Source organism: Sorex araneus, chromosome 3, assembly GCF_027595985.1.
Source record: "Sorex araneus isolate mSorAra2 chromosome 3, mSorAra2.pri, whole genome shotgun sequence".
NCBI lineage: Eukaryota > Metazoa > Chordata > Mammalia > Eulipotyphla > Soricidae > Sorex > Sorex araneus.
Genome location: NC_073304.1, coordinates 133964556 through 133991027, shown reverse-complemented (window position 1 = coordinate 133991027; position 26472 = coordinate 133964556). Strand labels below are relative to the sequence as shown.

General features: G+C 40.7%; 1 protein-coding gene across 3 annotated transcripts in view; it reads left to right on the top strand.

The window, feature by feature from the left end:
* The window catches only part of TASP1 (taspase 1), a 299415-nt gene that overhangs the window by 225555 nt on the left and 47388 nt on the right, over positions 1-26472 (top strand). For 2 of the 3 annotated variants that reach the window (XR_008629143.1, XM_004610916.3), the window contains exon 12: positions 17058-17168. Coding sequence is in view for 2 of the 3 variants with exons in the window: in XM_004610916.3 (XP_004610973.1) it covers positions 17058-17168 (111 nt within the window). In the remaining variant the exon portion in view is untranslated. Of the gene's footprint in view, positions 1-17042; positions 17169-26472 lie in introns of all 3 variants that reach the window. The other variant, XM_055130490.1, reaches the window with a different exon arrangement.

Genomic DNA, 26472 nt, shown 5'->3' with positions numbered 1-26472 from the left:
TCTCCATACTCATTGAGAAGTCAGGTAACTCATCGAGAACTCAGGTAACTGAGCCATCACAGAAGCTATTTCAAAAATCTTCCTTTTTTTCTCTCTCTCTCTTTTTTCCCTCTTTTCTTTTGAAACTTTCTCGGAACACTGACTATTCTTCACATGGCCACCTAAGTTAATTTCTTATCTATCTCTGAGCACAGAGCAAGGAGTAGCCATCAACAAAACAGAATCCCACAAAACTTTGCAAACCCAATGAATATAAGCATTCTCACTGTTAGTAAAAAATATTACCTTGAAAAAAGTAAATTAAAGAAAGCAACAACAGGGGCTGGAGCAATAGCACAGAGGATAGGGCATTTGCCTTGCACGCAGGCAATCCAGGTTAGATTCTCTCTTATGGTCCCCTGAGCACCGCCAGCAGTAATTCCTGACTGCATAAGCCAGGAGTAACCCCTGTGCATCGCCGGGTGTGACCCAAAAAGAAAGAAAAGAAAGAAAGGAACACAACAATAACAACAAACAACTCCAGAGCAGCTAAATGCAAGAGATGTGTAGGGCAAGTTATGTAGGAATTTCTCTCAGCTTCCATATTCTCTCTCCCAGTCTCTTCATGTTCACTTACCTGAAAGCTCCCTTTTGGGGAGTTTATTATGGCTTTAATTAGCTAGGCATGATAGTTATCTGATTGCCCTTGGTAATTAGTTTAATTTCCAACACCTCTTCTCTGAGATTGAAGGAGTAAGACTGATAGTTCAGCTAGCTGGTTACTAGCCGTTACTCTATAACCAGTTTCCAGGTGTCTCGGGGATTCTGCAGTCAGTCCTTCATCATAAATTCAGGTGTTGTTGAAAGGGTTTTGTTACTCATCTGGAGAGAGAACAAAAGGGAATGCCCTGCCACAGAGACAGGGTAGGGCAGTGGAGTAGTGGGAGGGATACTGGGTGGGGGAGAATGGGCACTGGTGGAGGGATGTAAACGAAATGCAAACATGAAAGTTCATAAGTTTGTAACAGTACCTAATGGTGATTCACTAATAAATTTTTTTTTAAAAGAGAGGGTTTTGTTACAAATCACTCATTTTACTTTTCTTCTGGAGCTATTTCAAATTGGAAATGAAGCTAAATATTTTATCAAAAGATGCCTCTCTGTATCTAAGAAATTAGAAAGATTTTTAGGAGCTGTGAGCCAAAAACACCAAAACAGGGAGGAATACCAAAAGACATATTTCTTATAATTTCACAGCATGACACCATTTTCACAGACTTTTGGACAGAAACTTTCTGAAGTCTTTTTGTTTGTTTGTTTGTTTGTTTGTTTGTTTGGGGGGGCTACACCTGGCAGTGCTTGGGGCTTACTCCTGGAAGGCTTAGAGGACCATTTGAAGTGGGGTGATTAAACATGGGTCAGCCACATGCAAGGCAAACACCCTGTCTTCTGTAGTGTCACTTCAACTCCTGGGGGCTTTTTAGAAAATCATACTAAGGTAGATCAATACATAAACTCAAATGCAAAGTTCATGAGCACTTGCAGAATAGTTGAGACATTAACCTGACTCTAATTTTGAATTAAAAGCATGATGAGAAGCCTCCTTGACTCATGCTCAGTGCGATCAGTTGTCAAAGTCTGACTTTCTAGAGGAAAGGGAACAGTGTGTGTGCATAGGGGGAAATGGCATGAAGACACACCTCACGAGGAGGAGCGTGAGGATCTGATGTTCTTCACGGCTGACATACTTGGAGGGCATTGTGCAGTGATTGATAGGAAGTCCTGTGCCTTTTCTATGTGTTTATCACTATTATTTGATTAGATCTTCATTTGCCACAGTCCAAAGCAAATAACATATAGCTCCCGAATATGGTCCCTGGAATACTGTAAACACTATTACATCCTTTGCACAACTGAAATATAGAATTCAGTGACCAGTAACTTGATTTCTTGCTCCACCATGCCTGCCAATTTTTGCATATTTGCAAAATAAGTACTAACCAAGGGAAAAAAAAGTTGGTTTTTAAAATTTAAACACTGTGATTTACAAAGTTGTTTACAAATACAGCTGTTTCAGACATTCAATGTTCATCAGTGTCATCAGTGTCCCCAGTTTCCCATTCACTCCCCCAAGGCTGCCCCCTTAGCAGGCACAAGCAAGTTTACTTCAAATTTCTTGTTACAACAAAATGCCAAATGGAATATCAGAAAATAGATCATTAAAAGTCAATTTAGGGGCCGGAGTGATAGTACAGTGGGATAGGCATTTGCCTTGCACACGCCCAACCGGGATTCGATCCCCCACATCCCATGTGGTCTCCCAAGCACCACCAGGAGTAACTCCTGAGTGGCACTGGGTGTGATCCAAAAAGCATCATCATCATCATCATCATCATCCAACAGGCGAATTTGAATTGTCAAATTTCTTGAGTGGTCTCAGTAATGTCTCCATTCGTCCTAGCCCTGAGATTTTAGAAGCGTCTCTTTACTCGTCCTTTCCAATGGTGCCGCATTGGAGGCTCTTTCAGGGCCAAGGAAATGAGACCCATCATTGTTACTGTTTTTGGCATATGAATACACCAAGGGGAGATTTTGAGGCTCTCCCATATGGGCAGGAAACTACCGAGAGTTTCCTACCATCCCAAAAAGCAAAAAAACAAGAAAAAAGTCAATTTATGATCATTATAATATCTTATGACTAAAGTCATTGTCTGAGAGTTTACTGAGCTGGTTGGTTCTGGCTAAACCTTCTGTGTTACTGTTTTTGCTTATTGAACTTGGTGAGCTTCTACATAACTTTCCCATCAAATTCTCCTGTCAATTTTAGAGAAGTTATGCCCCTGAGCTACGGAACAGGTTCTGGTGACTCCGGGGCCCATCCTGGAGGGGGGGGATAATCTACAAACCCCCATTCCTAGAAAGCCAAAGGGTTTTTGCCCCAGAGGTTGGTCTACCTGGGATGATCTGACAGCTGGGTGGCTTGTGCAAAATGTTTTTTTCTAAGTTCACATCTCAGAATTTATTCTATAAAAATTTGTATTTGAGGAGTTGGAGAGAGAAAATAGTGGGTAACGTTGAGCTGGGATCCATCTCTGCACTGCCAAAGCCCTGCCTTTGGCCCGTCAAATGCCTGAAAGCAAGCCAGCGTACAGAACTGAGCTTGCTGTGGGAGGGAGGCAGGTGGCTGGAGTGAGTGGTGTTGGACAGGTGTCGACACTGGTGGTGTGTGCAGTGTAGTAACTTTGTGTGCCTGAAACATTGCTGTGAACAGTATTATAATTCCTTTTGCCTAAATTAAAATAGCTTTTTCTTTTTTAAATTTTGCACCATGTCCAAAATGGGTGGCTTTATTCTTTATGGCCATAGATGACTGTTTCTCCTCTTGGTACTGTATCTCTGGCAAATGGCAGTAGCCAATAAGATTAATGCTAGCTAAGTCTGGACTTGAATATGTTCTCTAGAAACTGCAACACTTGGCCAGCTGCATAGGAATTGGGGAATCTGTGCACATTTTGCCTGCAAGCAGAATGGAAGCGGGGGTGGGTGAATTGGGTAAATAGGATCAATTAAACGTCAAAGGATGAAATTGGACTGTTATAGGTGAACATGAAATATTATATATGGATGTTGATTTATAATGATTCACACCGGAGAACTATATATTGTTATGATGCAACGTTACTTCAGTAAATTTCCCCTACCAGCAGCCCCCTGTCCACAATGAGAGGTTTGTCCATAGGAAAGGGAGAATGCATAATGGGTAGACAGTCAGTTGTGTATGCCACAAATAAGAAGACAGTTCAGAAAATGACATGCAAATGGCTTTCAAGCATACAGGTTTCTAATTAAGTCACAGTCAAATAAATGTGTATCAGAACAATGGAGGCCATACTATGTACCAGATTAGTAATAATATGTAGTAATAATCGACAAGTAGTTAATATCTTGGTAAGGTTATAAAGAAATCAGGACTATCGAACTGCTGGGTGTAAATATTTTTGGTAGGCAGTTTGGGAATACGTAGTAAATAATTTCAACAAGTGTGCTGATTTATGTACCTAGTATACACTTATAAATGCCTCCATTATATATGTATAAGAGGCTAAATATAACCAGATGTTGTATCATTTTATTTATGAAAAATTACTAGTTTGTTTCTTATAATGGAAGCAAACAAAACTAAAAACAACCTACAATGCCCACCTAGAGGGCTAGTTAAAGAAGTGTTGGCCCGTATGCCAGAGTATTTTTAGTGTTGAAATGGGTGAGGTAAATGTGTGTGTGCTGACAAGGAAGGATCTCTTAGTTCAGTATTATTGAACTTCAAATAATATTGAATTTCAAAATTCAATATTATTAAATTTTGAAAGCCAGATTCAGAACAGTTGATTAGTCCCATTAAGTACAAATTGAAAAGGGATGTGTGCATAAGTAGATAATTTCAAAAGGGATGTTCAAGGAACTCTGGGTGGAATGAAACTAGAGTAAGAAATATGTTCATTGTATATTATTTTGTTCCCTTTGAGTATTTAAGACCTGCACGTGTGGCTTTTATAGTATATTTCTATGAAATACAAAAAATGAATTGGAGATGTTCCTGAGTCAGAGGGTAGTCAAGAGATTTTGCACTTAGTTGTAACATCAGCCATTAACAGTCCACCGAATACTCCTCCCCTTGATTTAAAATGGAATAGCTGGATTGAGAATGGGGTTCAGTGGTGGGGTTTATGTCTTGTATGTAAGAGGCCCTGGGTTTGGTGCCTAGCCCTGCAAATAAAAATAATGTTCTTGTAAAATAGGCAATATCTCTGAACATTAGGCACGCAGATATGGGCAGATATTCTTCCACAACACCCGAGACACTGGTGCCCTAAGTCCTGAAACCTAATTGCTGTTCTCTCTGTTGCTTGGACTTTTCTCTTCAAATGACACTTCCTTCAGTACACTGCCCTGAAACATTTTGATTAAAATTCTTTTTTTTTCTTTGATTTTATTGAATCACCATGAGATAGTTACAAGCTTTCATGTTTGAGTTACAATCACACAATGGTCAAATACCCATCCCTCCTCCTCACTGTCATTCTCCTGTATCTCCTGTATGTTCTTTCATTTCCTGGTAAGCGCTAATTGTATTTATTGTCTGTCATATTGTCAGTAAAGAGAAGTCTTTGTCCATTTGGGCGGCTATCTCAAAATGCCACAGATTGTAGCTTATAAACGCAGATGTCTATTTCTCATGGTTCTAGAGAAAGTAAAGGTCAAGATGCCAGTGTAGCCAGGTGGAGGCCCTGTTCACTGCTATTTTGTATGTTAGCCTTACATGATCGGAAAAATAACAGGGTTTTTTTTTTTTTTTTGGTTTTTGGGTCACACCCGATGAAGCACAGGGGTTACTCCTGGCTCATGCACTCAGGAATTACTCCTGGCGGTGCTCAGGGGACCATATGGGATGCTGGGATTCGAACCTGGGTCGGCCGCGTGCAAGGCAAACGCGACAGGTTTTTTGTTTTTTTTTCAGTTCTCTTTTATAAGAGCTCTAATTCCATTCATGAGGGTTTTACCTTCATGATCTGATAATGTCTAAAACTCTTGCCTCCTAATATGATCACGGAGATCATTAATTTTCTTTCCATCTATGATTTTTTTTTCGGGGGTAAGAGAGGGCTCACACCTCGCAATTTTCAGGGGTTATTCCTGGCTCTGTACTCAGAATTACTCCTGATGGTTCTCAGGGGACCATATGGGATGGAATGATCGAACCCAGGTTGGACTACTGCAAGGCAAGTGCTCTACCCACTGTACTTTCTCTCCAGTCCCATCCAGCTGCGTGTTTTTTTTTTAAATAGGTGTCACATGGAGCAGTCTTCAGATGCCAGTTGCACATACTAGGCAGGTGCTCTACTTCTTAACCCATAACCCCCCATCTACATATGACTTTTGAGGGAATATAAATATTCAGATAACAGAACTTAGAGACACAAATTTTCCCTTACTCATTACAGAAACAGTTCTTGACCACACTGTTGATTCTTTAAATGTTTTGAAATGTTTATGAAACATATTGAATGAGTGCATATTATACTCAGATTGATGGCCTTTGGTATGGTATTGCAAGGGATCATCTGTGCTATCCCATCCTCTACCTAGCGAGACAAGTTTGCCTGTTCTGTTCTCCACATCCCCAGTGGCTGCCAAGGGATCAGGTAGAGGATTCTCTTCCTACTTGTTGCAATTAATTTAGAAAGAGCCACACCGGGGCTGACGTGGGCTCTGTAGGCTGCTCTCATTTGCTCCCTCTTCTTGCTACATAAGGGTTGTAGAATTTTGTGTTGCTTCACTTGCAGAATTTTGTTGAATTGCCTTATGGTTTTTGAAATGTCTTGTCTTTTCTCCTCACCTTAAGTTTTTGCCTAAGGTCAGGGACTGTATCATTATGTACAGATAAGGACCTCAGAGGTATCTTAAATGATTGGATTCCATCGACAAAGATAACAAAAAACAAACAAATGAGACTATCAAATTGAAAAGTGTTTTCTTGGCAAAAGAAATTGGGACTTAAATCTGAACTGTTCTGAATGGAGAAAATAGTTGTGCACCAAACTATATATCTAAGATATAGCAAACTAATATCCAAGCTATGTCAAGCACTCACAAAACTTAGTAGCAATACAATAAACAATAAACCAATCAAAAAAGGTGGAAAGATATTAATAGACATTTTCCCAAAGAGTACATAAAAGTTTGTGAGGTTTATGAGAAAATGCTCATTGTCACTTATTTTTAATTAAGGAAATAAAAGTCAAAAATAGTGAGAATGGCATAAGTTTGGAAAGATTGGAGACAGTCTGAGTAGGAATGTGTTAAAAATAGAACCCTCTTGGGGGCTGGAGCCATAGCACAGCAGGTAGGGCATTTGCCTTGCACTCGGGTAACCCAGGTTTGATTCCCAGCATCCCACATGGTCCCCTGAGCACCACCAGGGGTAATTCCTGAGTGCAGAGCCAGGAATGACCCCTGTGCATCTCGGGGTGTGACCCAAAAAGAAAAAAAGTAGAACTCTCTTTCACTGTTAGAATATTGTCTCATTCAGCCTCTATAGAAAACAGTTTGGAGACTTATTGAAAAACTGGCATCTGTCCCAAGAACATGGAAACATTAATTTGTAAAAATTATATACAGCTATGTTCTTTTCAGCATGAGGTATACTAGGCAGGTTATGGAACCAACCCAAATGCTCAACAGCAGATGATTGGATAAAGTGGGATATATTAAGAAAAATCCTGAAGTTTGCTGCAACATGAATGGAATTGGAGGACATCATTTTATTTTATTTTTATTTTTTTTTTTAAATTTTATTGAATCACCATGTGGAGGGTTACATAGTTCTCAGGATTATGTCGGTTATACAGTTCTCAAACACCCTTCACTTCACCAGTGCCCATCTTCCATCACCAACCCCCCCAGTATACCTGCCGCCCCCTCCCACCTCCCCAGTCCCAACCCTTGCACATGATATGTTTCACTTCGTTTACGCCTTATTTCGATTACATTCCATGTTTCAACACACAACTCACTACCGTTGTTGGGGTTTCCCCCAAAAAAGAAAAGCAGTCCTATTGCCAAGGAGGCATTTGATAGTTCTCCATTGCTAAGAATATAGAGATATTAAGTCCCGCTGTTTGTTACATAGTTTTTCTTTTTCCCCCTTGCCCCGCGCCACCGAGTTCACGCCTGTTTTAGTAATCGCCACGCTGCCTGACAAGGGAAAAAAAAACCGAAAAGGATGGTTATTTCCCGTCATCAGCAGGCGTGGGGCTCTGGCTTAGTTGATAGACTTGTAGAGTATCTGCAAGCAGTCTCTGGAACCGAAGGTCTTGCGCTGGTATCGGCTCCGGCTCGAGATTCCACCAGCGTCCCGCTGTTCCTTGTACATAATTTTTCCCCTTATATCCCATTCCCACGCCACCAGGTCTGTTTGCTTAATGGACATCACACTGTAGTTGATGACACACCGCGTTTCTTCCCGAGAAAGAAGAAAATTTCTTCTCAGCCGGTGTGGGGATATAGCTTAGTTCAGTCTAGTGAGATGGCTACCACTTTGATTGCCTTCAATATTTCAGCAACAGACTTACTATTAGGATCTCCCACAAAAGTCTGCCCCATTAGAAAGGAACCATTACATATTGCTCATACTAAGATGACACAAAACCGCAGCGGCCGCGCGGTTTTGGGTTTCTGTATAAAGTCCAGGGAAAGTACAACCAGAAATAACATCACTACAAACTTTTACCCTTTTATGGTGCTCATAAGATGGAGAAACCTAGAGAGAGGCTCGGCGTCTCCATTTTGCGCTCAGGAAAACCGCGGCCCCTGCGCTCTGCTCAGGAGGGAGGAGTTGAGAGAGAGACAGGTTAAAAGAATTGGGGGATGCCCGGGTCCCACAGCTTCAGCACGCCATGGGGTCTCTGGTCCCATGCCGGAATTAGTTCAGTGGGCTGCTTGGGGTCCGAGGGCGCTCCCTCGGGCCCCTCCATCATGCTCCTTCCACAGCCGGGTCCAAAAGGAAGCACACGTGGGGGAGGTGGGTTTAAGTATCTAACTGCAGTGGGCGGGGGTCGCCGCCCCCGCCCCCTGGGGACTCCCGCAAGCGCGCTCACGTCCTGTTTTGGCTGGATCGGCGTCTCCGTTTTGCGCTCAGGAAAACCGCGGCCCCTGCGCTCTGCTCAGGAGGGAGGAGTTGAGAGAGAGACAGGTTAAAAGAATTGGGGGATGCCCGGGTCCCACAGCTTCAGCACGCCGTGGGGTCTCTGGTCCCATGCCGGAATTAGTTCAGTGGGCTGCTTGGGGTCCGAGGGCGCTCCCTCGGGCCCCTCCATCATGCTCCTTCCACAGCCGGGTCCAAAAAAAAAAAAGCTGGAGGACATCATTTTAAATAGAATCAGTCAGATGAAAAAAATCAGATGATCTCACTCATTTGTGATATAAATAGAAACAAAGAAATAGACAATATTGAATATGGTCAAACCCTTGGCCTTTGATTAAAAAAAAAAAAATGAGATTACCAAGCAGTGGTGGAAGAGATGGGAAAGGAAGCGGTGAAGTAGAAAGGATGTAAAGACAGTGGTGTGGAGGGTTTTGGGCACAGTGGTGACAGTGAAGGTAACTCTTTATATCAAAATCATGCTAGTTAACTATTGTAACCATTCTACCATTTTATTGTAACAGTGTAACCATTCTATTGCAACAATGGTGTACATTGTTTCTTGGCCTTTTATTGAACTGTGATCCCCTTCCAGCCTTGTTTTCTTCCTGTAGCCCTCAGTCCTGCCAGCGTGTTTCTTCATGTCACACTGTGGCTCCCCATTTAGACAATTTTTATTGTGGCCCCCTAGGAATATCCTGGGGTCACATCTCAGGCCATATTACCTCTGGTTGAGAAACACTGACCTAAACTATGATAAAATAATTAAAACCTCCCATGTGGCAGAATCAGCACATATATTGAATGTGTGTGTTACATCTTGAGATTCTGGCTATAGTTTGAAATTTTTTGTTCTGAAAGAGGTTGATTTTTCCTGTCTTTTGAATTTGGGTGTCTTTAAAAGCCTCATTGACCACACTCAGTTCAACTCAACTTAATTAAAGTTTTTCTCCTTCAGTAATTCAACTGGAGGCTTTAAACTGTTATCTGTTACCAGGAAGCTACACAATGAGGATAACCGAGAGCTGTGGTAGGAGTGGATTCTTGAGGAGGAAGAATGATTGATGATAGTGGTGGTATATTTTTTATCAGAGGAAACTTTTATTGTTTTGTTGGCATTCCCCCACATCCATTCTATGAACAACCCTTTAGTTCTACTTGAAGAATGTATCTTGCAGATTCAGCATCTGCTGACAGACTCCTTGACACCACGTTCACCAAGCCATGGTTACCTCTTAACAATGCTGCCATGGCCTATTCTTTAGTGGTTTGTGGCTTCCACACTTCCTGTGGGTTTGTATTGAGAGTATTTAGATCAGTGATTTAGTTCCTAATTCACCATTTCTTCATGTCTCTGTTAGCCTGTCATTTATCTTCTTCAGCTTCTGTTCTTTAGTTGCTTGCCTCTCAGATGTATGGATGATAATTATTCCATTGGGATTTTTGTGGGAGTAGGAGATAACAGAATGTGGTTAATATGAATCTTAAAGAGTGATGGTGGCAATATTCTGTTATGTGATCCTGCTTATACTTCACATATGAAATATGTTAACTAGCCTAAGTTTTTCTTTGGAGAAAAGATTCTTTGTCTTCAGGAAGTATAAACAGTTATCCTGGTCCTGTGTTTTAAGAAAATTAAAAGACCTCTCTCTTTTAGAGTTAGGGACTTATGTTTTCAGTATAGAATACTTATTATTCTCCAGAACTTTGTTATTATTTCTGCTTATATGACCTCCAGACTGCCTTCTTTGTTTCTCTCAGTGTATATCTTTTTCCCAATTAAAAAAAAAATTCCTCTAAGAGAAGATGGCATTTGAATGTTTTGATAATACTGACATTAAAAAGAAAAAAGCAGACCTTTAAAAATGTATTTTTAAAAGACAGTGTTTCTTTGTCAATTGTAATGGAAAGTGGAAAATTATCTTCTTGATAAGTTCTCACTTGTTGAAGAGAAAGCACTGTATCAAGTTTTGCAGAAGGGCTCTTAAAGTTTTGACTTGTTAGCATTAGTTAATGACTCCTTGCTGCTTTGAGAATCCTTGAATCTCAAAAACTGAAACTGTTGAGAACTATGCCAATTAGAACTAGCCTTCCTGGCTAGAACTAGTCAGGAATTTAATCCAGTCACTTAATTTTTCAGATAGGAAAGAAAGCAAGGCTCGGAGAGGTAAAGTGGCTTGACCAAAATCTAGTACCGTACCAAATCTGAAAACTTACATTTGTAATTGTGGACATCTTTGATTTGCTCATTCGTGACCTCAATTAGCCTCTTGGTCACAATTGATTGTTTTCGACTTTACCCCTGAGTAAAGCCAGACCAGTGAGATTTTCCCATGTTCCTCGTCTCACTGATAGGCCCTGAGAATGTTAACACTTAGAGAGGAAGTCTTATGCTAAAATTGTTAGGTGCATAGTTGAATGTACACTTTGAATGGACACTCACAGCCCTGGACAGCGAGCTGTATTCAGCTGCCTGGATGTCATCACAGCCCTGCTCAGAAGGTTTTTTGTTTTTTTTTTTCTCCACCCAGATCTTGGATTGATGAGCCAGCAAACCTTCCATTTACTTCAGATAATTCTAACTTCTGGCACTAGAAATCAAAAGAATAAAGATAAATATTCCCACTCTCAATAAGAGAACATTCTTTTTCAGATGATGCTGAATTTGGGTTATTTAAGCCATAAATAAGAGTGAGCCACAGTGGTATTTGCTAGCAAAAGTATTAACACCTATATTTTCCTTTAAAATTTCTTCAAATTCTCCTTTAAATTTTCTTCAAATTATTATTGAAAATTTTAGCACAAAGATAGTAAAAAAGTGTGGTTTGTTAGCAGTCCTGATTTACAACCTAAATTAATGTATATATTGTACTACACTTGATCACACAAATGTCTCTTGCCACCTCTACTTACAATTTTATTCCATTGCTTTTACATACTTGGGTAGTCACAGAATCTGTTTGAAATTGTTTATTGTGGCAAATGAAGCTTTTTCTTTATAAATTGTTTTATTTATTATTTTGGGGAGCCATACTGGGATATATATGTTATAAATATTTTTCTTCACTGTATCACTGTATCCCTGTCATCCTGTTGCTCATTGGTTTGCTCGACCGGCACCCAGTGAAAGTCTCCATTGTGAGACTTGTTGTTACTGTTTTTGGTATATCGAATACACCACGGGTAGCTTGCCAGGCTCTGCCTTGCAGTTGAGATACTCTTGGTAGCTTGCTGGGTTCTCCAAGAGGGATGGAGGAATCGAACCCGAGTCAGCCGCATGCAAGGCAAACGCCCTACCAGCTGTGCTATTAGTCTAGCCAAAATATCTTTTTTTGTGTGGGGAGGGGAGTCACACCCAGCGATGCTCAGGGGTTACTCCTGGCTCTGCACTCAGGAATTACCCTTGGCAGTGCTCAGGGGACCATATGGGATGCTGGGAATCAAAACCGGGTTGCTCGCCTGCAAGGCAGATGCCCTACCTGCTGTGCTATTGCTCCCCGACCCCCAAATATCTTATTATAAAAATAAATATGGAGATTATGTTAGGAAGACACAAGAGTGGCTAAGGAGTTTGGTCATTATTTTACAGACATTTGAGAGCCATTGAAAATATTTATTTTGTTCGTTTGGGGGCCACAACAAACAGCGCTCAGAACTTCCTCCTGGCTATGCACCCAGGGATAAAACCTACATTGTCTGCATGCTGTATTACCTTTCTGATCCGAAGTTTTTAAATGATGAGATCATTGTGGTGGTATATTTTTTATGGCAATAAACTTTTATTGTTTTGCTTGTCATTTCCCCATATCTATTCTATGAACAACCTATGAACATCTATGAGCAAACTATGAACATCTGCTGACAGACTCCACTGCTACCAGGTTCATCAAGCCATGGTCACCTCTTAACAGTGCTGCCATGGCTAGTTCTTTGTTTTATTTTATCTTATTTTTATAAAGTTCTTCACAATGATTCATTACATTTAATATTTAGTGCTGGAGCAATAGCTCAGTGGGTAGGGCATTCGCTTTGCACATGGCCGACCGGATTTGATTCCTCTGCCCCTCTCGGAGAGCCCAGCAAGCTACCAAGAGTATTTTGCCTGCATGGCAGAGCCTGGCAAGCTACCCGTGGCATATTTGATATACCCAAAACAGTAACAACAAATCTCACAATGGAGACGTTACTGGTGCCCACTGGAACAAATCAATGAACAATGGGACAACAGTGCTATAAGGCTAAACTTATTTCATTAAAGAACTGTGATTGACAGGGGCTGGAGTGATAGCACAGCAGGTAGGGCGTTTGCCTTGAACGCAGCCGACCCGGGTTCAATTCCCAGCATCCCATATGGTCCCCTGAGCACGGCCAGAGGTAATTCCTGAGTGAAGAGCCAAGAGTGACCCCTGAGAATCGCTGGGTGTGACCCAAAAAGAAAAAAAAATGAACTGTGATTGACAAAGCTATTGATAGTTTTGAGCACGTAATGTTTCAACATCAATCTTACCACCAGCGTCAGTGTCCCTCCCTGGGATCCCCAGCTTCCGTTCCCCCCCCCCACCTTGACAGGCACGTTGCAGGGTCTGGTGGTTACAGTTTAGACCTCATGTTTCAGTGTAGTTGATTCTATTATTGGGATGTACAGCCATGTCACTTCCCACATCACCAGTACAATTGAAATCAAGTGGGGAAGTGGGGAAGGAAGACGATGAGAAAGGGAAGTAAAGAGGGACAGGAGTTGGGCTTAAAACTTTCATATAAAATTGAAACATGTTTGGGGCTGGAGTAATAGCACAGCGGGTAGGGTGTTTGCCTTGCACGCGGCCGACCCGGCTTCAATTCCCAGCATCCCATATGGTCCCCCGAGCTCCAACAGGGGTAATTCCTGAGTGCATGAGCCAGGAGTAACCCCTGTGCATTGCTGGATGTGACCCAAAAAGAAAAAAAAATTTAAACATGTTTTTCAACTTTAGATGGTATTTAGACATTAGATTTAGGCATTTTCAAAAGTTCTGCTTCAAGAGATTAGAATTTAATTTTCTTGTGCTTTCAATCCCAAACCTATACCTACCCATGTGTTCCTCTTCTCGTTTTATATCCTTCCCCCCAGTTCATCAGTGTTACGAGTTTATATCTTTGACTGTTGATATCTGGGTTTGCATAGTGTAATATGTGCGTGAGGATCTACATAGCATATATAGTGATTCAATTTCCCTATACAAATTTGTTATTTTTCTACAGTCAATATTTGTTTCTTTTCTTTTAGCATTGGGTGGGGGAAGGGGACTGTACCCACCTTTTTTTTTTATTCTTAGACTGAAAACATGAACATTCCTTCTCAAGATTTTCAAATCTAGCATCTGTGCTGTAGATTTAGGCCCCCCCTCAACCCCCACCCCATCCGTTTTTGGAGATTCTTCCTTTACCTCCCTGTCTTCCTCCTCTGATTTGCAATATTGGCTTTGTTTGTTTGTTAGGGGCCATAACCAGCAATGCTTAGAGTTTACTATGGGCTCTGCACCCAAGAACCACTCCTAGCAGTGCCTAAAGGACTATTGGGTGTAGGGAGCCATTTTATGAAGCTTGGCTCTTATCTTCTGATTAAACAGAGGCTTACTTAAATTCCTGTAGCAAGATTTCCACTCCTAATCTTACTGATCTTATCCTATCACCATTTGTTTATCACTAGCTAACGCCCATGCCACACCCTGCATTTCTGTTGGGGGTCCTGGCATGCATACCATACCACCACCTCCCAGCAGAGAGGTATAAATACTGTAACTGCCATAGAATAAATGCTCTTTCTCCCTCCTTCTCCTTCTGGCTCTGTATCTGTGCATTCGGCTGCGTCCCCTTCTCAGTCCCATGAAGGGTCCTCCCTGCTGGACAGGATGGGACCACTAGAATTGGGGATGCCAAGCACAGAACCCTGGTGGGTCGTGTGCAAAGCAAGTGCCCTTTCTGCTGTACTATTGCGCCAGCCCCAAGGTCTTTAATCTTGAATGGGTTGAAACACTGGGAAGAAACTTTCCAGTTTCTTAGCTGCCTGAGTTCTTGCATTCTGAGAGCCTCTGGAGAAAGGATGTGTTTTTTTTTTGTTTTCTCACTGTTTGGCTGGAGCGATAGCACAGAGGATGGGGTGTTTGCCTTGCTCGAGGCCAACTGGGTTCCTCCATCCCTCTGGAGCTACCAAGAGTATCCCGCCCACACAGCAGAGCCTAGCAAGCTCCTCATGGAGTATTTAATATGCCAAAAACAGTAGCAAGTCTCACAATGGAGCCGTTATTGATGACAGTGCTCCAGTGCTACACTGTTTAGCTAAAAAGACTTCCATCTACTTCATGATCAATCAGGATGTGGAGAGGATGCTGAAAATCAAAAGTATTATTTGTAAGGTCCTATCAATAACAGTACAGTAAACCACAGTGCCAAATGTTATCTAAAAATACCTGTTATAGTGGCAGGCTGGGGGATGGAAGGGAAATGGGGGGCAGGTAGGAGGAAGGTATTGATTGAGGGAATGGACCCTGGTGAAGACATTGGCATTGAAACATTGTATGCCTGAAAACCAATCATGAATAAGTTTGTAATCCATGGTGACTAAATAAAATTTAAGGTGAGGGGAAGACTTCCAATTCAGCTCATTAGCAGTGTGGAAATTTCCCTCTCCCTTGGTTGAATCTGATGTCTCTCAGTCTAAACTCTCAGGTTCAGCTTTCAGCTTTACTAAGTAAACATATTCTCTGCTTTCCAGGATTAGGAGACTCCCTAACTTCTTAGTTTGGATCTAGGGCTCTAGATATGGGGATTGGCAAGCTTATTTATTTATTTATTTATTTATTTATTTATTTATTTATTTATTTAGGTATCATTCCCTTGACCTTGAAAGAGCCTCCAATGTGACACCATTAGAAAGGACAAGTAAAGAGGCTTCTAAAATCTCAGGGCTAGGAAGAATGGAGACGTTATTGAGACCACTCAAGAAAATTGATGATCAACGGGATGATGATGATGATGATGATGATGATGATGATGATGATGATGATGATGATTTATTCACTATTATTTTGTAAAGGACCAGAGAGCAAAGATTTCAGAGTTTGCAGACCACTATCATGGTTTCTATTATATATTTTATTCTCTTCCTCTTTCTTTACAAAAAAATAGCCCTTTAAAGTACTTTTTAAAAAAATCCTAAAGTTGCACATAGTACAAAAAACAGGCTTCGCTGAAGGTTGTTTTGGATACTTTCAACCATCTTTATTTCAGTCTCAATCTGCACCCTGGGCCTGAAAAGTCTTTGAAGACTCTCACTTCTGATCTTTTGGAGTTTTGTGACAAAACAGTGTTTTCTTACAGGTGTTCCTCCCTGAAACACTGGCAAACTTCAACCAGGCCCCACCCTGACCCCACAGATCCTTAAAGTTCTCCTCTGTTCGCATGGAGCCACTGGGAAAGCAGCTCCTAGTACATATTCTTTCCACTTTAAAGCATCAGTGTTGCTTCTTTGCTTTGTTTGTTTTGCCTGTTTTTTAAAAACTACAATTTAGCCACTTTTTTTTTTAAACCCTCAGTTTACTGGGGGTTTCAGAGATAAAAACCTGTGTTTAATCTACTAAATTTAACCAGAAGCTTCCCCTCCTCCCCTCAATCCAATTTGGTTGGTTTTTATTTTTACTACTTTCTTTGATAGTGCGTGGTTAGTTTGCATTTGTTCTCCACGTGCTCACTTGCTCTGCCAGATGTCTGAAGAAGATGTCCTTGGGGAGGAAAATGAGGGGGTTCTGAAATGCTAACAGTAGTTCCGTGTGTGAGAGCTCAGAGAGCCTCAGTTGTTTCTAACCACCAGCCTCTCAGGATAGAAACCGTTTCACTCTTATTTGTGGGAGGCATCAGGAGCATTTTTAAATGTTTGTAGTAAAGCTTGTGGCTTATTGTTTAAAGCTGAATTTAAGGTAGTGAATCAAAGCTTTTGGGGGCTGCTCCTGACAGCAGAGAGAGCCTGGTAAGTGATCCCCAAGAGTTGATCAAAGGGAGTTCTCGAGCAGTGTTTCCTACGTTTGTGTTTGGGTCCTTTAATCCGGTAGTGTTTCCAGTTCCATTCCGAATACAGTAATGTGCACTCCTCCACACCCTCCCCCCTCCCCCCGCCGGTTTCCTGGCGGCCTCTGGCACTGTCTTTGCCAAATGGCCCATGTTCGGGCAGAAGCCTGCCTTCGCTCTCATGCTTGTGGAAGATGGGAACAATGGCAATTGTCAGAAGATGGACAGCTTTCAAGGATCTCGTTCATGCTGTTGTTTGCATTCCTAGTAATCAGTGAACATTGTAGATCACGAAAGTCATATTCACTAAAAAATAAAGTTCATTTCTGTCTAGGCTCCCCTTTCCTGGCCAGCGAAGATGGTGTGCTTGGAGGAGTGATTGTTCTCCGATCTTGCAGATGTTCTGAGGAGCCTGACTCCACCCAGAATAAGCAGACCCTTTTAGGTAAGTTGAACATATATATACACACATACACACAAAATATGTGTGTTTCTTTATCTTTCCTTTTTTTTTTTCTAAGACATGGAGAGATTTATGTCCCAAGTTAACCATTTTAAGTATTTTAAGTTATGGAGGGTTAGGGATTTAAAAAAATCTAATTATTTAGATGTTTTCTAATCTAATTATTTAGATATCTAATCATCTTTATTTTACTATATGCACATAAGCATGTAAAGGATATTTTTGAGTACTATTTGCTTAGAGCATATTTTTCAAATGCTTAGAACCGGAGACCTTTTTTTACTGAAGCTCACTGTTAAGAACATTGCCATAGACTTATCTCTTCTTTGCTTTTTGTTTCACAAAGCCTTTGAGGTCACCTCTGCCAATATATGCGGTAACACAGAACAAAACTTCTCCCTGTGCATCCTGCTCAAAGGGATCGATAATCATGATAAAGACCTACTGGTCTAGATGTCCATCCCAGCTCTGTTGCTTATTCGGTATGATGCCTTCACACAGAGGTTTGACTGTTCTGTGCCATTTCCCTCATCTATACAATAGTGATGTCTGCCTGACCCTCCTCACGAATTGAGGGAAGAAGCAGTCAATAAGCAGTCTGCAGCCTGTGGACCCATATCTACGGTTTTGTGTCTCTCAATATACCCGCGGAGATGAGCGCCAGCTAACCCCCATTTGTGTCACTGAGTTTGCAGGCAGCCTCTGACACAGGATGCTGTTCCCGCTTCATCCAGAAGGAAGATTGCTTTTTTGTATGTTTGGTTGGTTTTTTTTTTTTTTGGGGGGGGGCTACATGTGACGATGTTCAGGAGCTATTTCCAATCTGCTTCTTGGGAATTGCTCCAGCAGTGCTTCCTAGTGGAACCATGTGGTATGGGGGATTAAGCCCAGGTCTTTGACATGCAGTGCTTGCACTCAGGCCCCTAGAGCTAATGTCCCCATCTCCTAAAGAATTTTTTTTTAAAGAATCTGCATAAATGTACCACAAAAGCTAACAAGGCCCTAGGTATAATTCTTAATGGAGCTTTGTAATTAAAGTGTGCATATCTTCAGAAAAACATAAGTTGTAACTGAGATTTCTTCAGAACTTACTAAAAACTGAACTAACCCATGGAACCTGTGCCCAGTAAAAAATATGATTTTACCATAAACCCAAAAGCCCCTTGTAAGCTGTCCTACTCTTTACCAGCCTTCAGAGTTGACTACTGTACTGTCTTAGGACATGATGATTAGATTTGATTGGTTTTATATTTTGTTTAGAAAGATCCATAAAATAGATCCTGTTTGAATCAACGTTCAGCCTGTTTGATTCATTCATTATACCTGTAGCAGTAGTCTATTGAATTCTATTGCTATGTAATATTCTTATACTGAATACTTATTCAAGATTGTATAGATACATGGTTATATAGAATTAAGATTACACATATTGCACATATATATGTGGCTGGAGTGATAGCACAGCAGGTAGGGCATTTGCCTTGTATGCAGCCGACTCAGGTTTGATTCCTCTGCCCCTCTCGGAGAGCCCGGCAAGCTACCAAGAGTATCTTGCCCACACAGCAGAGCCTGGCAAGATACCTGTGGCATATTCGCTATGCCAAAAACAGTAACAAGTCTCAAAATGAGGACTTACTGGTGCCACTTGAGCAAATCAATGAGCAACGGAATGATCGTGATAGTGACAGTGATATATATGTGTATATCCAAAAGAAATTCCTCAACTACTTTGAAGAGTTTGAGTGTCATATTGTGTGTGCATCTATATTTGTATCTATATAGTTGTATATATATATGTAGATACACACAAACAGTAGGGCATCATAGAAGCTGAGGTAGTTGCTTTGTGTATATTTCACTTGATGTTACATAGTTAAACCACCAATAGTTTTCAGACCATTATTTGTAAACTGATTCCTAGTATTTCTCTCAAGAATAAAAACGGTAATATGTTAATTTATGAAGTAAATAAAATCTGGTTTGTTTAACAGAACTAGAAGGATTTATATTTAATAAAATGTAGCTACTGAAATCCAATGAACATAAAGGCTAGTATCAGAAAAAGGGGGAACAATGCTTCTGCTCTGTAGAGTGTCTATTTCTTGATTAGTAATGTGTAACTTTTTAGAAATATATAAAGAAGGTAGCTCACATTATTCCTTTACTGGTCCTCCCTTTGCTCCTAAACTTATTTAGAAATTTACTCTCACTTAAAATTTCATTTATTTATGTATTTTTGTTTTTTGGGCCACACTTGGTGTGGGATTACTCCTGGCTTTGTGCTCAGGGATCTCTCCTGATGATGCCTGGGGGACCATATGGTGTGCCAGGAATTGAGCCAGGATTGGCTGCATGAAAGGCAAGTATCCTGCCTACTATACTGCAGCTCCTAAAAATATTTTTAATTTCTTTCAATTTTAACCATTATTTCTGGGTATATCATTTTTTCATAGTTTCTGCCAGCCTTTTCTCATCCCTTTAACTGTGAAAGTTTAAGGAAGCCTGCATATTCTTTTCCTTTTCTCTTCATCAGAGTTGTTACTTCACCCACTAGCAGATGCTCAGAGTTATTATCATGGTAACTGACATTTGCATTCTTTCCTGTAATTATATTTGTCTTCTATGCTTTTTTTAGAGATTAATTTCAAGCAGCAACAATTAGTAACCAGTACTGACATTATCATGGTTTTGTAAATATTACCCACTACAGATCCCATTAGTGAAAAATAGACTCATAAAAAGGGAAGCTTTTATATCCCCACGCCGGCTGAGAAGAAATATCCTTCTTTCTCGGGAAGAAACGTGGTGTGGTGTCAAACATAGTGTGATGTCCATTAAGCAAACAGACCTGGTGGCGTGGGAATGGGAAATAAGGGGAAAAATTAGGTACATGGACCAGCGGGACGCTGGTGGTATCTCGAGCCGGAGCCGATATCAGCGCAAGACCTTTGGTTCCAGAAACTGCTTGCAGACACTCTACTAGACTATCAACTAAGCCAGAGCCCCACGCCGGCTGATGACGGGAAATAACCATCCTCTTCGGTTTTTTTTCCCTTTGTCAGACAGCGTGGCGATTATTAAACAGGTGTGAACTCGGTGGCGCGGGGCAAGGGGGAAAAAGAAAAGTTATGTAACAAACAGCAGGACTTAATATCTCTATATTCTTAGTAATGGAGAACTATCAAATGCCTCATTGGCAATAGGACTGTCTTTTTCTTTTTGGGGGGAAACCCCAGCAACGGTAGTGAGTTGTGTGTTGAAATATGGAATGTAATCGAGATAAGCGTAAATGAAGTGAAACTTATCACGTACAAGGGTGGGGACTAGGGAGGTGGGAGGGGGAGGCAGATATACTGGGGGGGTTGGTGATGGAAGATGGGCACTGGTGAAGGGAAGGGTGTTTGAATATTGTATAACTGACATAATCCTGAGAGCTTTGTAACCCTCCACTTGGTGATTCAATAAAAAAAAAAAAAAAAAGGGAAGCTTTGTAATAAATATCAAGCCCAAATATATTAAATGCTCTATTGGCTACTCTAAATAGACTACAACTTAATTTATTTCATATTTGAACCATGACTTTTCATGCTTTTGTAATAATCTCATGAGTATCACTTAATAAACTCATAGCTCTTTGATATTCAGAAAAATCTAATAATCAGGAATGTTCCAAAGTCTTTTTTAACACTTACAGCTGAGAAAAAATAGTCTAAATTAGACACAGACTAACCTGCTATATATTTTCTTCCCCCAAATGATAGTCAACACAATTTAAAACTCCAGCCTTTTCTGGGTCCAATCTTGTCTGAAAAGCACAGTGTTTCCATTATGCAACAAAAGTCATTTCAGTCAAATCCTGGTACAACTTGACAGATTTTCTGGAATGACATTACTGAGATTAGAGCCAAATATATCAGTTCCAAGACTTCTAGTAGGTTCCTTTCAGCATGGGATGACTCAATTATAAGCATATCAGTTACTGCCCTTGGGTTACTGATTCATGGTTAGACTGGAGAATTTCTGATGTGGAGGAGTTCTTAAAGTCTCTTGTGTGACTTTGTTGTGTGTTTTGTCCATAAATTGTGAAGGTATAGATAGGGTGGCATTTCTCAACAGCGGGCCTCTATGGGTCCCCAGGATATTCCAGAGCCAAAACAGGTGAAAATAAATGTGGGTGGGGGGTTAGTGGAGGAGAGAAGATATGGAATAAGACCAACCAATAGGACTCAGTGCCCACAGGAAAGAAATTAGGTAGCAAGAGGGGAAAGGTTGAGAAATACTAATGTAGAGCATGTCTTCTCTCTGCTTGAGACTCTCAACAGGTAGGAATGATAGAGTGATACTGTATGACTGCAGAGGTTCGGTCACAAAAGGCATTACTATTCCTCCTGTTGGATCACTCACTCTGGGAAGACCAGCATTGAAGCAGCACTACGGGAAAACCTGACTGGCAAAAAAAAACCTGGGATCTCCTTCCAGAAGCCAGGGAGGCACTGGGGCTTTCGGCAGCAGCCTCAGAGCTGAGTGACCTTTCAAATGACTGCAGACCTGGGTATATTTCTTGACTGAGATGAGAATCATGCGACAAAGTCATTCCTGAGTTTCTTTCCCTTGGAAATTTTGATAATAAACCATTCATAATTTTAAAAATACTAACCCTGAGGGTAATTTACACAGCAGTTGGTAACTAATAAATCTTTTAAATTCTCTCACTGCCCTAAGTTTGTCTAAAGAGCTGCAATGACAAATTTCTGTTGCTCTCTGAGGCAACTCACATTGTCCAACTTCAGTTTGTATCATTGGGTCCTGATTCTACTCTTAATATCCTCTGGGATAGATATTCTCAAGGCCCTCCTGTGCTGTGTCCTTCATTACTGTTCCCAATTCTCCTTAGCCATTGCAACTGTGTTTATCCCCTACCCTCAGATGTCTTAGACTTCCCAAAGCACCTAAATCTGACTGGAGACATGAGGGATCTTGCAGAGAAACAGACTGTCCTGAGCAGAAAGGGCTGAAATGAGAGTCTGACCTTCTTATGACTTAGGGATGTACACAACTCCCCAAATAAGAGAACGTGTTCACAGCAAGAGCTACATTGGTACATGTAGTTCCTTACTGTATGCCCAAGCTTAGTAGTGAATAGCTTTCTGTATTGAAAACAAAGTCTGTATATTTTCCTGCCACTCCTGAATGCTTACCTTTTTATTTTTATTTTTTTTTAATGTAGGAGTACTGCTATTTATTCAGCCATTGAATGCTTACCTTTTTTTCCTAAAAAAATAATTTATATGATTATTTTTTCACATGTTATAATATTAAGGCTAATCCCGTATATTACAATGTATACTGTAAATGGGCTTTTATCAAAAAACAGACTAGGATTGGGATGATAGTGCAATGGGTCAGGTGCTGACCTTGCATGTAGTCAGTTCAGTTAGATTCTCTGCACTACAGATGGTCCCCTGAGTAGGGCCAGGCATGAACCCTAGGCACAGTTGGTGTGGCAAAAAAAAAAAAAAATATATATATATATATATATGTGAACTATAAAATAGAAATATATATACATATATACAATCAAAATTAAGAAAAATCCTATGATTTTACATTATAATGTTTCTAGAACCTGGTGTCATTCATCATTTTTAGCATTCAGAACTTGGATTTTTAATGTACTGTCAGCTAAAACCTTATTAAATGGCTGATTCTAGTTTGAGACAGTGAAAGTACAAGAAGTAGCTAGCATACTTTGTTATATTTGGAAAATCAAGAAAGCACCCAAAAGCTAATGATGGGGTCATGTCAGAAAAAACCCAAATTCTGTTTGAAAAGCTCCAGGGTGGTCAAGCATGATATAGTTTGTGGTCAAAAGATAAATGGCTGTGACTGATCCCCACTTTCAATTTCTCATTGAAAGCATTCTCTCTCTCTCTCTCTCTCTCTCTCTCTCCTCTCTCTCTCTCTCTCTCTCTCTCTCTCTTCCTCTCCTCTCCCTCACACATACTCTCTCTGCTGCTCCCCTCAGTCATCTCCCTAGAAATTAGTATTAGTGGGGTCTACTTTGCTTGCTGGGAAATGCTCGCCTCCATCGAATCTCAGTGCAGTTTGAGTGCGGTTTCTCACTAGTCCTTCTCTTCCACTCATCCACCTCAACTTTTCCTCAGCGCTCCAGGTTGCTTGGTCTTCTTCCAGAGGATCATGTTTTTTCCTCAGTAACTTTCACATGTTGTTACCTGTGCTTGGAATGCCCTGGGCCAATAACATTCTTTCTTTATGATACAGATCAAATAGGGATCTTTTTGGAATCTTCTGGGATCCCTTTCTCTAGGTGATTTGTTACTTCCTTTCGTGCAAGATGCATTGACATTTCTTATAACTTTCACCATGACACCTTCTAGACTTGCATTTAAGTGCCTGCCTCTGCCACTAATCCAACACTTCCTAATTTTTTTAAACCCCCCTTCCCCCCAATTCCTTCTCTGCCTCCTTTTTGTTGTTGTTGCAATGACTTGGGAACATAGCTTTGTTTGTTGGTGGAGGATGGGGGGGTCACACACTTTGTTGTAATGCTTGCACACTCTTGGCTATGTTTAGCTGGAGATTGCACACTGGGTTTTTTGTTTTCTTGGGTTTTGTTTTGTGTTTTTGTTTTTTATTTTGTTCTGGTGCCATAATCAGTAATACTTGGGAATTACTCCTGGCACTGCACTCAGGAATTACTCCTAGAAGTGCTTGGAGGACCATATGGAATGCCAGGGATTGAATCTTTGTTGGTTGCATGCAAAGCAAGATCCTTACCTGCTGTACTTGGATTCAAGATCCAAAGTACAAAATTCAAGAGATTGCATTTTGTTGTGCTTTTAGGATCACAGTTAACATATTGGGCAGTTATAAGGAACTGCTTATAAGGAACTAAGTCCATCCTTGAACTCTCTAAGTTAATATGTCTTAGCCTATTTTTTCTGAACCCGATCACAGGTCTTTGACATAGAGGATTGAAATACCTGTCTAGTTTTAGATGATTCCACTGCTCTGAAAATCCTCCCACCCACCAGATTGTGAATCTGTTGAGGACAAGGTCTGTGTCATCTCCAACTTTATACCCACTCTCCAGAATGAATTCCCAGTAATTAATGTGAAAATGCATTAGGTACTATGTGGAACTTCCCTACTGATTCATTAGCAGAAATTTTAGAAGAATTTGACTGCCTTTCCAGAATATTCCTACATGCTCTTCTTTTAAAGAGGCAACAATATGGGTTGGAATTATTGGATAATGGCAAGTGTCATTAAGCTGTGTAAGGCCATTTAAACTGTGTCATTTAAATTGTGTAAGGTCACTTGGACACAGTTTAAATGGGTCACAGAAAATAGCCTGTGGACCAGAGAAATAGTACAACCAATTAGATGCCCGCCGTGTGTACACTTCTGGCCTTCTGACCTGGCTTTTATTCTTGGCAACACATACCCTGTGCACTTCCAGCAGTGATCCCTGAACTAACCAAAAATAAATAAGTAAATAACAAGAATAAAAGGACAGCTTGGCTGTGAATGAGTCTGCAACTCCCATCCCTTTGCTCCCCTTCCTCCAGAGCATGAGATGCCAGTAAAACCCAGCCTACAAGTCACTACTCTAACGCAAAGCAAATGCTGGTCTCTGGAATGAAACATCTGAAAGGAATTAATGTTCACTCTGCTTTTAGAGGGAAAAAATGTATTTTTACCTGCTAAGGTATAATGACTTTTGCTTTCAGCACCTCTACAGAAGTGCTTTATTGTGACTGTAACTTTGTAAGCAAAGGTACATGAATTCTATATATTTGATTCTATATATTTGAGGGAAACCTTAAGTGATTCAGAAGGGAGGCAGGGCGCACTTAAGAGTACAAAAGACTGCTTGGCCTCAAGCCTTTGTGCTTAAGCTTATGTTGGAGCTCTTTGTGGTAGGTAGCACTGAGGCCCCCAGTTTATTCAGAGCCTGCTCATCTGATGCATCCATGGGTAATTGTTATCTTACTAAGTTGCCTTCACTGTACTCAGAATAACTCAAGTTCTTTGTTATCAAGGAATACATATATGTTCACTATGCTCTTAATTAGGGATAAAGCGATAGCACAGCTGGTAGGGCATTTGCCTTGCACGTGGCCTACCCGGGTTTGATTCCTCCGTCCCTCTTGGAGAGTATCTCGCTGTATCTGGAGAGTATCAAGCTACCGAGAGTATCTCGCTGGCATGGCAGAGCCTGGCAAGCTACTCGTGGCGTATTCGATATGCCAAAAATAGTAGCAAGTCTCACGATGGAGATGTTACTGGTGCCCGCTCGAGCAAATTGATGAGCAACAGGATGACAGTGAAACAGTGATGCTTTTAATTAAGTTTTGTACATGAGAGTACTGCCGATTGTTTAGCTACCCTCATTTTTCCATTTAAAAATGCTTATTATAAAACATTTTACATTAAAAATAAGAATGCAGTAAAAATGTTATTATGAAATGAGCATCTGTTAAATGAATGGGACTATCTCAAACTAAGAAGCTTCTGCACCTCAAGAGAAACAGTGACCAAAGTACAAAGACAATCTACAGAATGGGAAAGGATATTTATGCAGTACCCATCCGATAAAGGGTTGATAACAAGGATATACAATGCACTGGTTGAACTCCACAAGAAGAAAACTGCCAACCCAATCAAAAAATGGGGTGATGAAATGAACAGAAGCTTTCCTAAAGAAGAAATCCGAATGGCTCAGAGGCACATGAGAAAATGTTCCACATCACTAATCATCAGGGAAGTGCAGATCAAAACAACCATGAGATATCATCTCACACCACAGAGACTGGTCCACATCCCAAAAAACAAAAGCAACCAGTGTTGGCGTGGATGCGGGGAGAAAGGGACTCTTCTTCACTGCTGGTGGAAATGCCGACTGGTTCAGCCCTTTTGGAAAACAATATGGACGATTCTCAAAAAATTAGAAATTGAGCTTCCATTTGACCCAGCAATACCTCTCCTGGGAATATATCCTGGAGAGGCAAAACAGTATAGTAGAGATGGCATATGTATTTCTATGTTCATTGCAGCACTGTTTACAATAGACAGAATCTGGAAAAAACCAGAGTGCCCCAAAACAGATGACTGGTTAAAGAAACTCTGGTACATCTACACAATGGAATACTATGTAGCTGTCAGAAAACATGAAGTCATGAAATTTGCATATAAATGGATCAACATGGAAAGTATCATGTTGAGTGAAATGAGTCAGAAAGAAAGAGACAGACATAGAAAG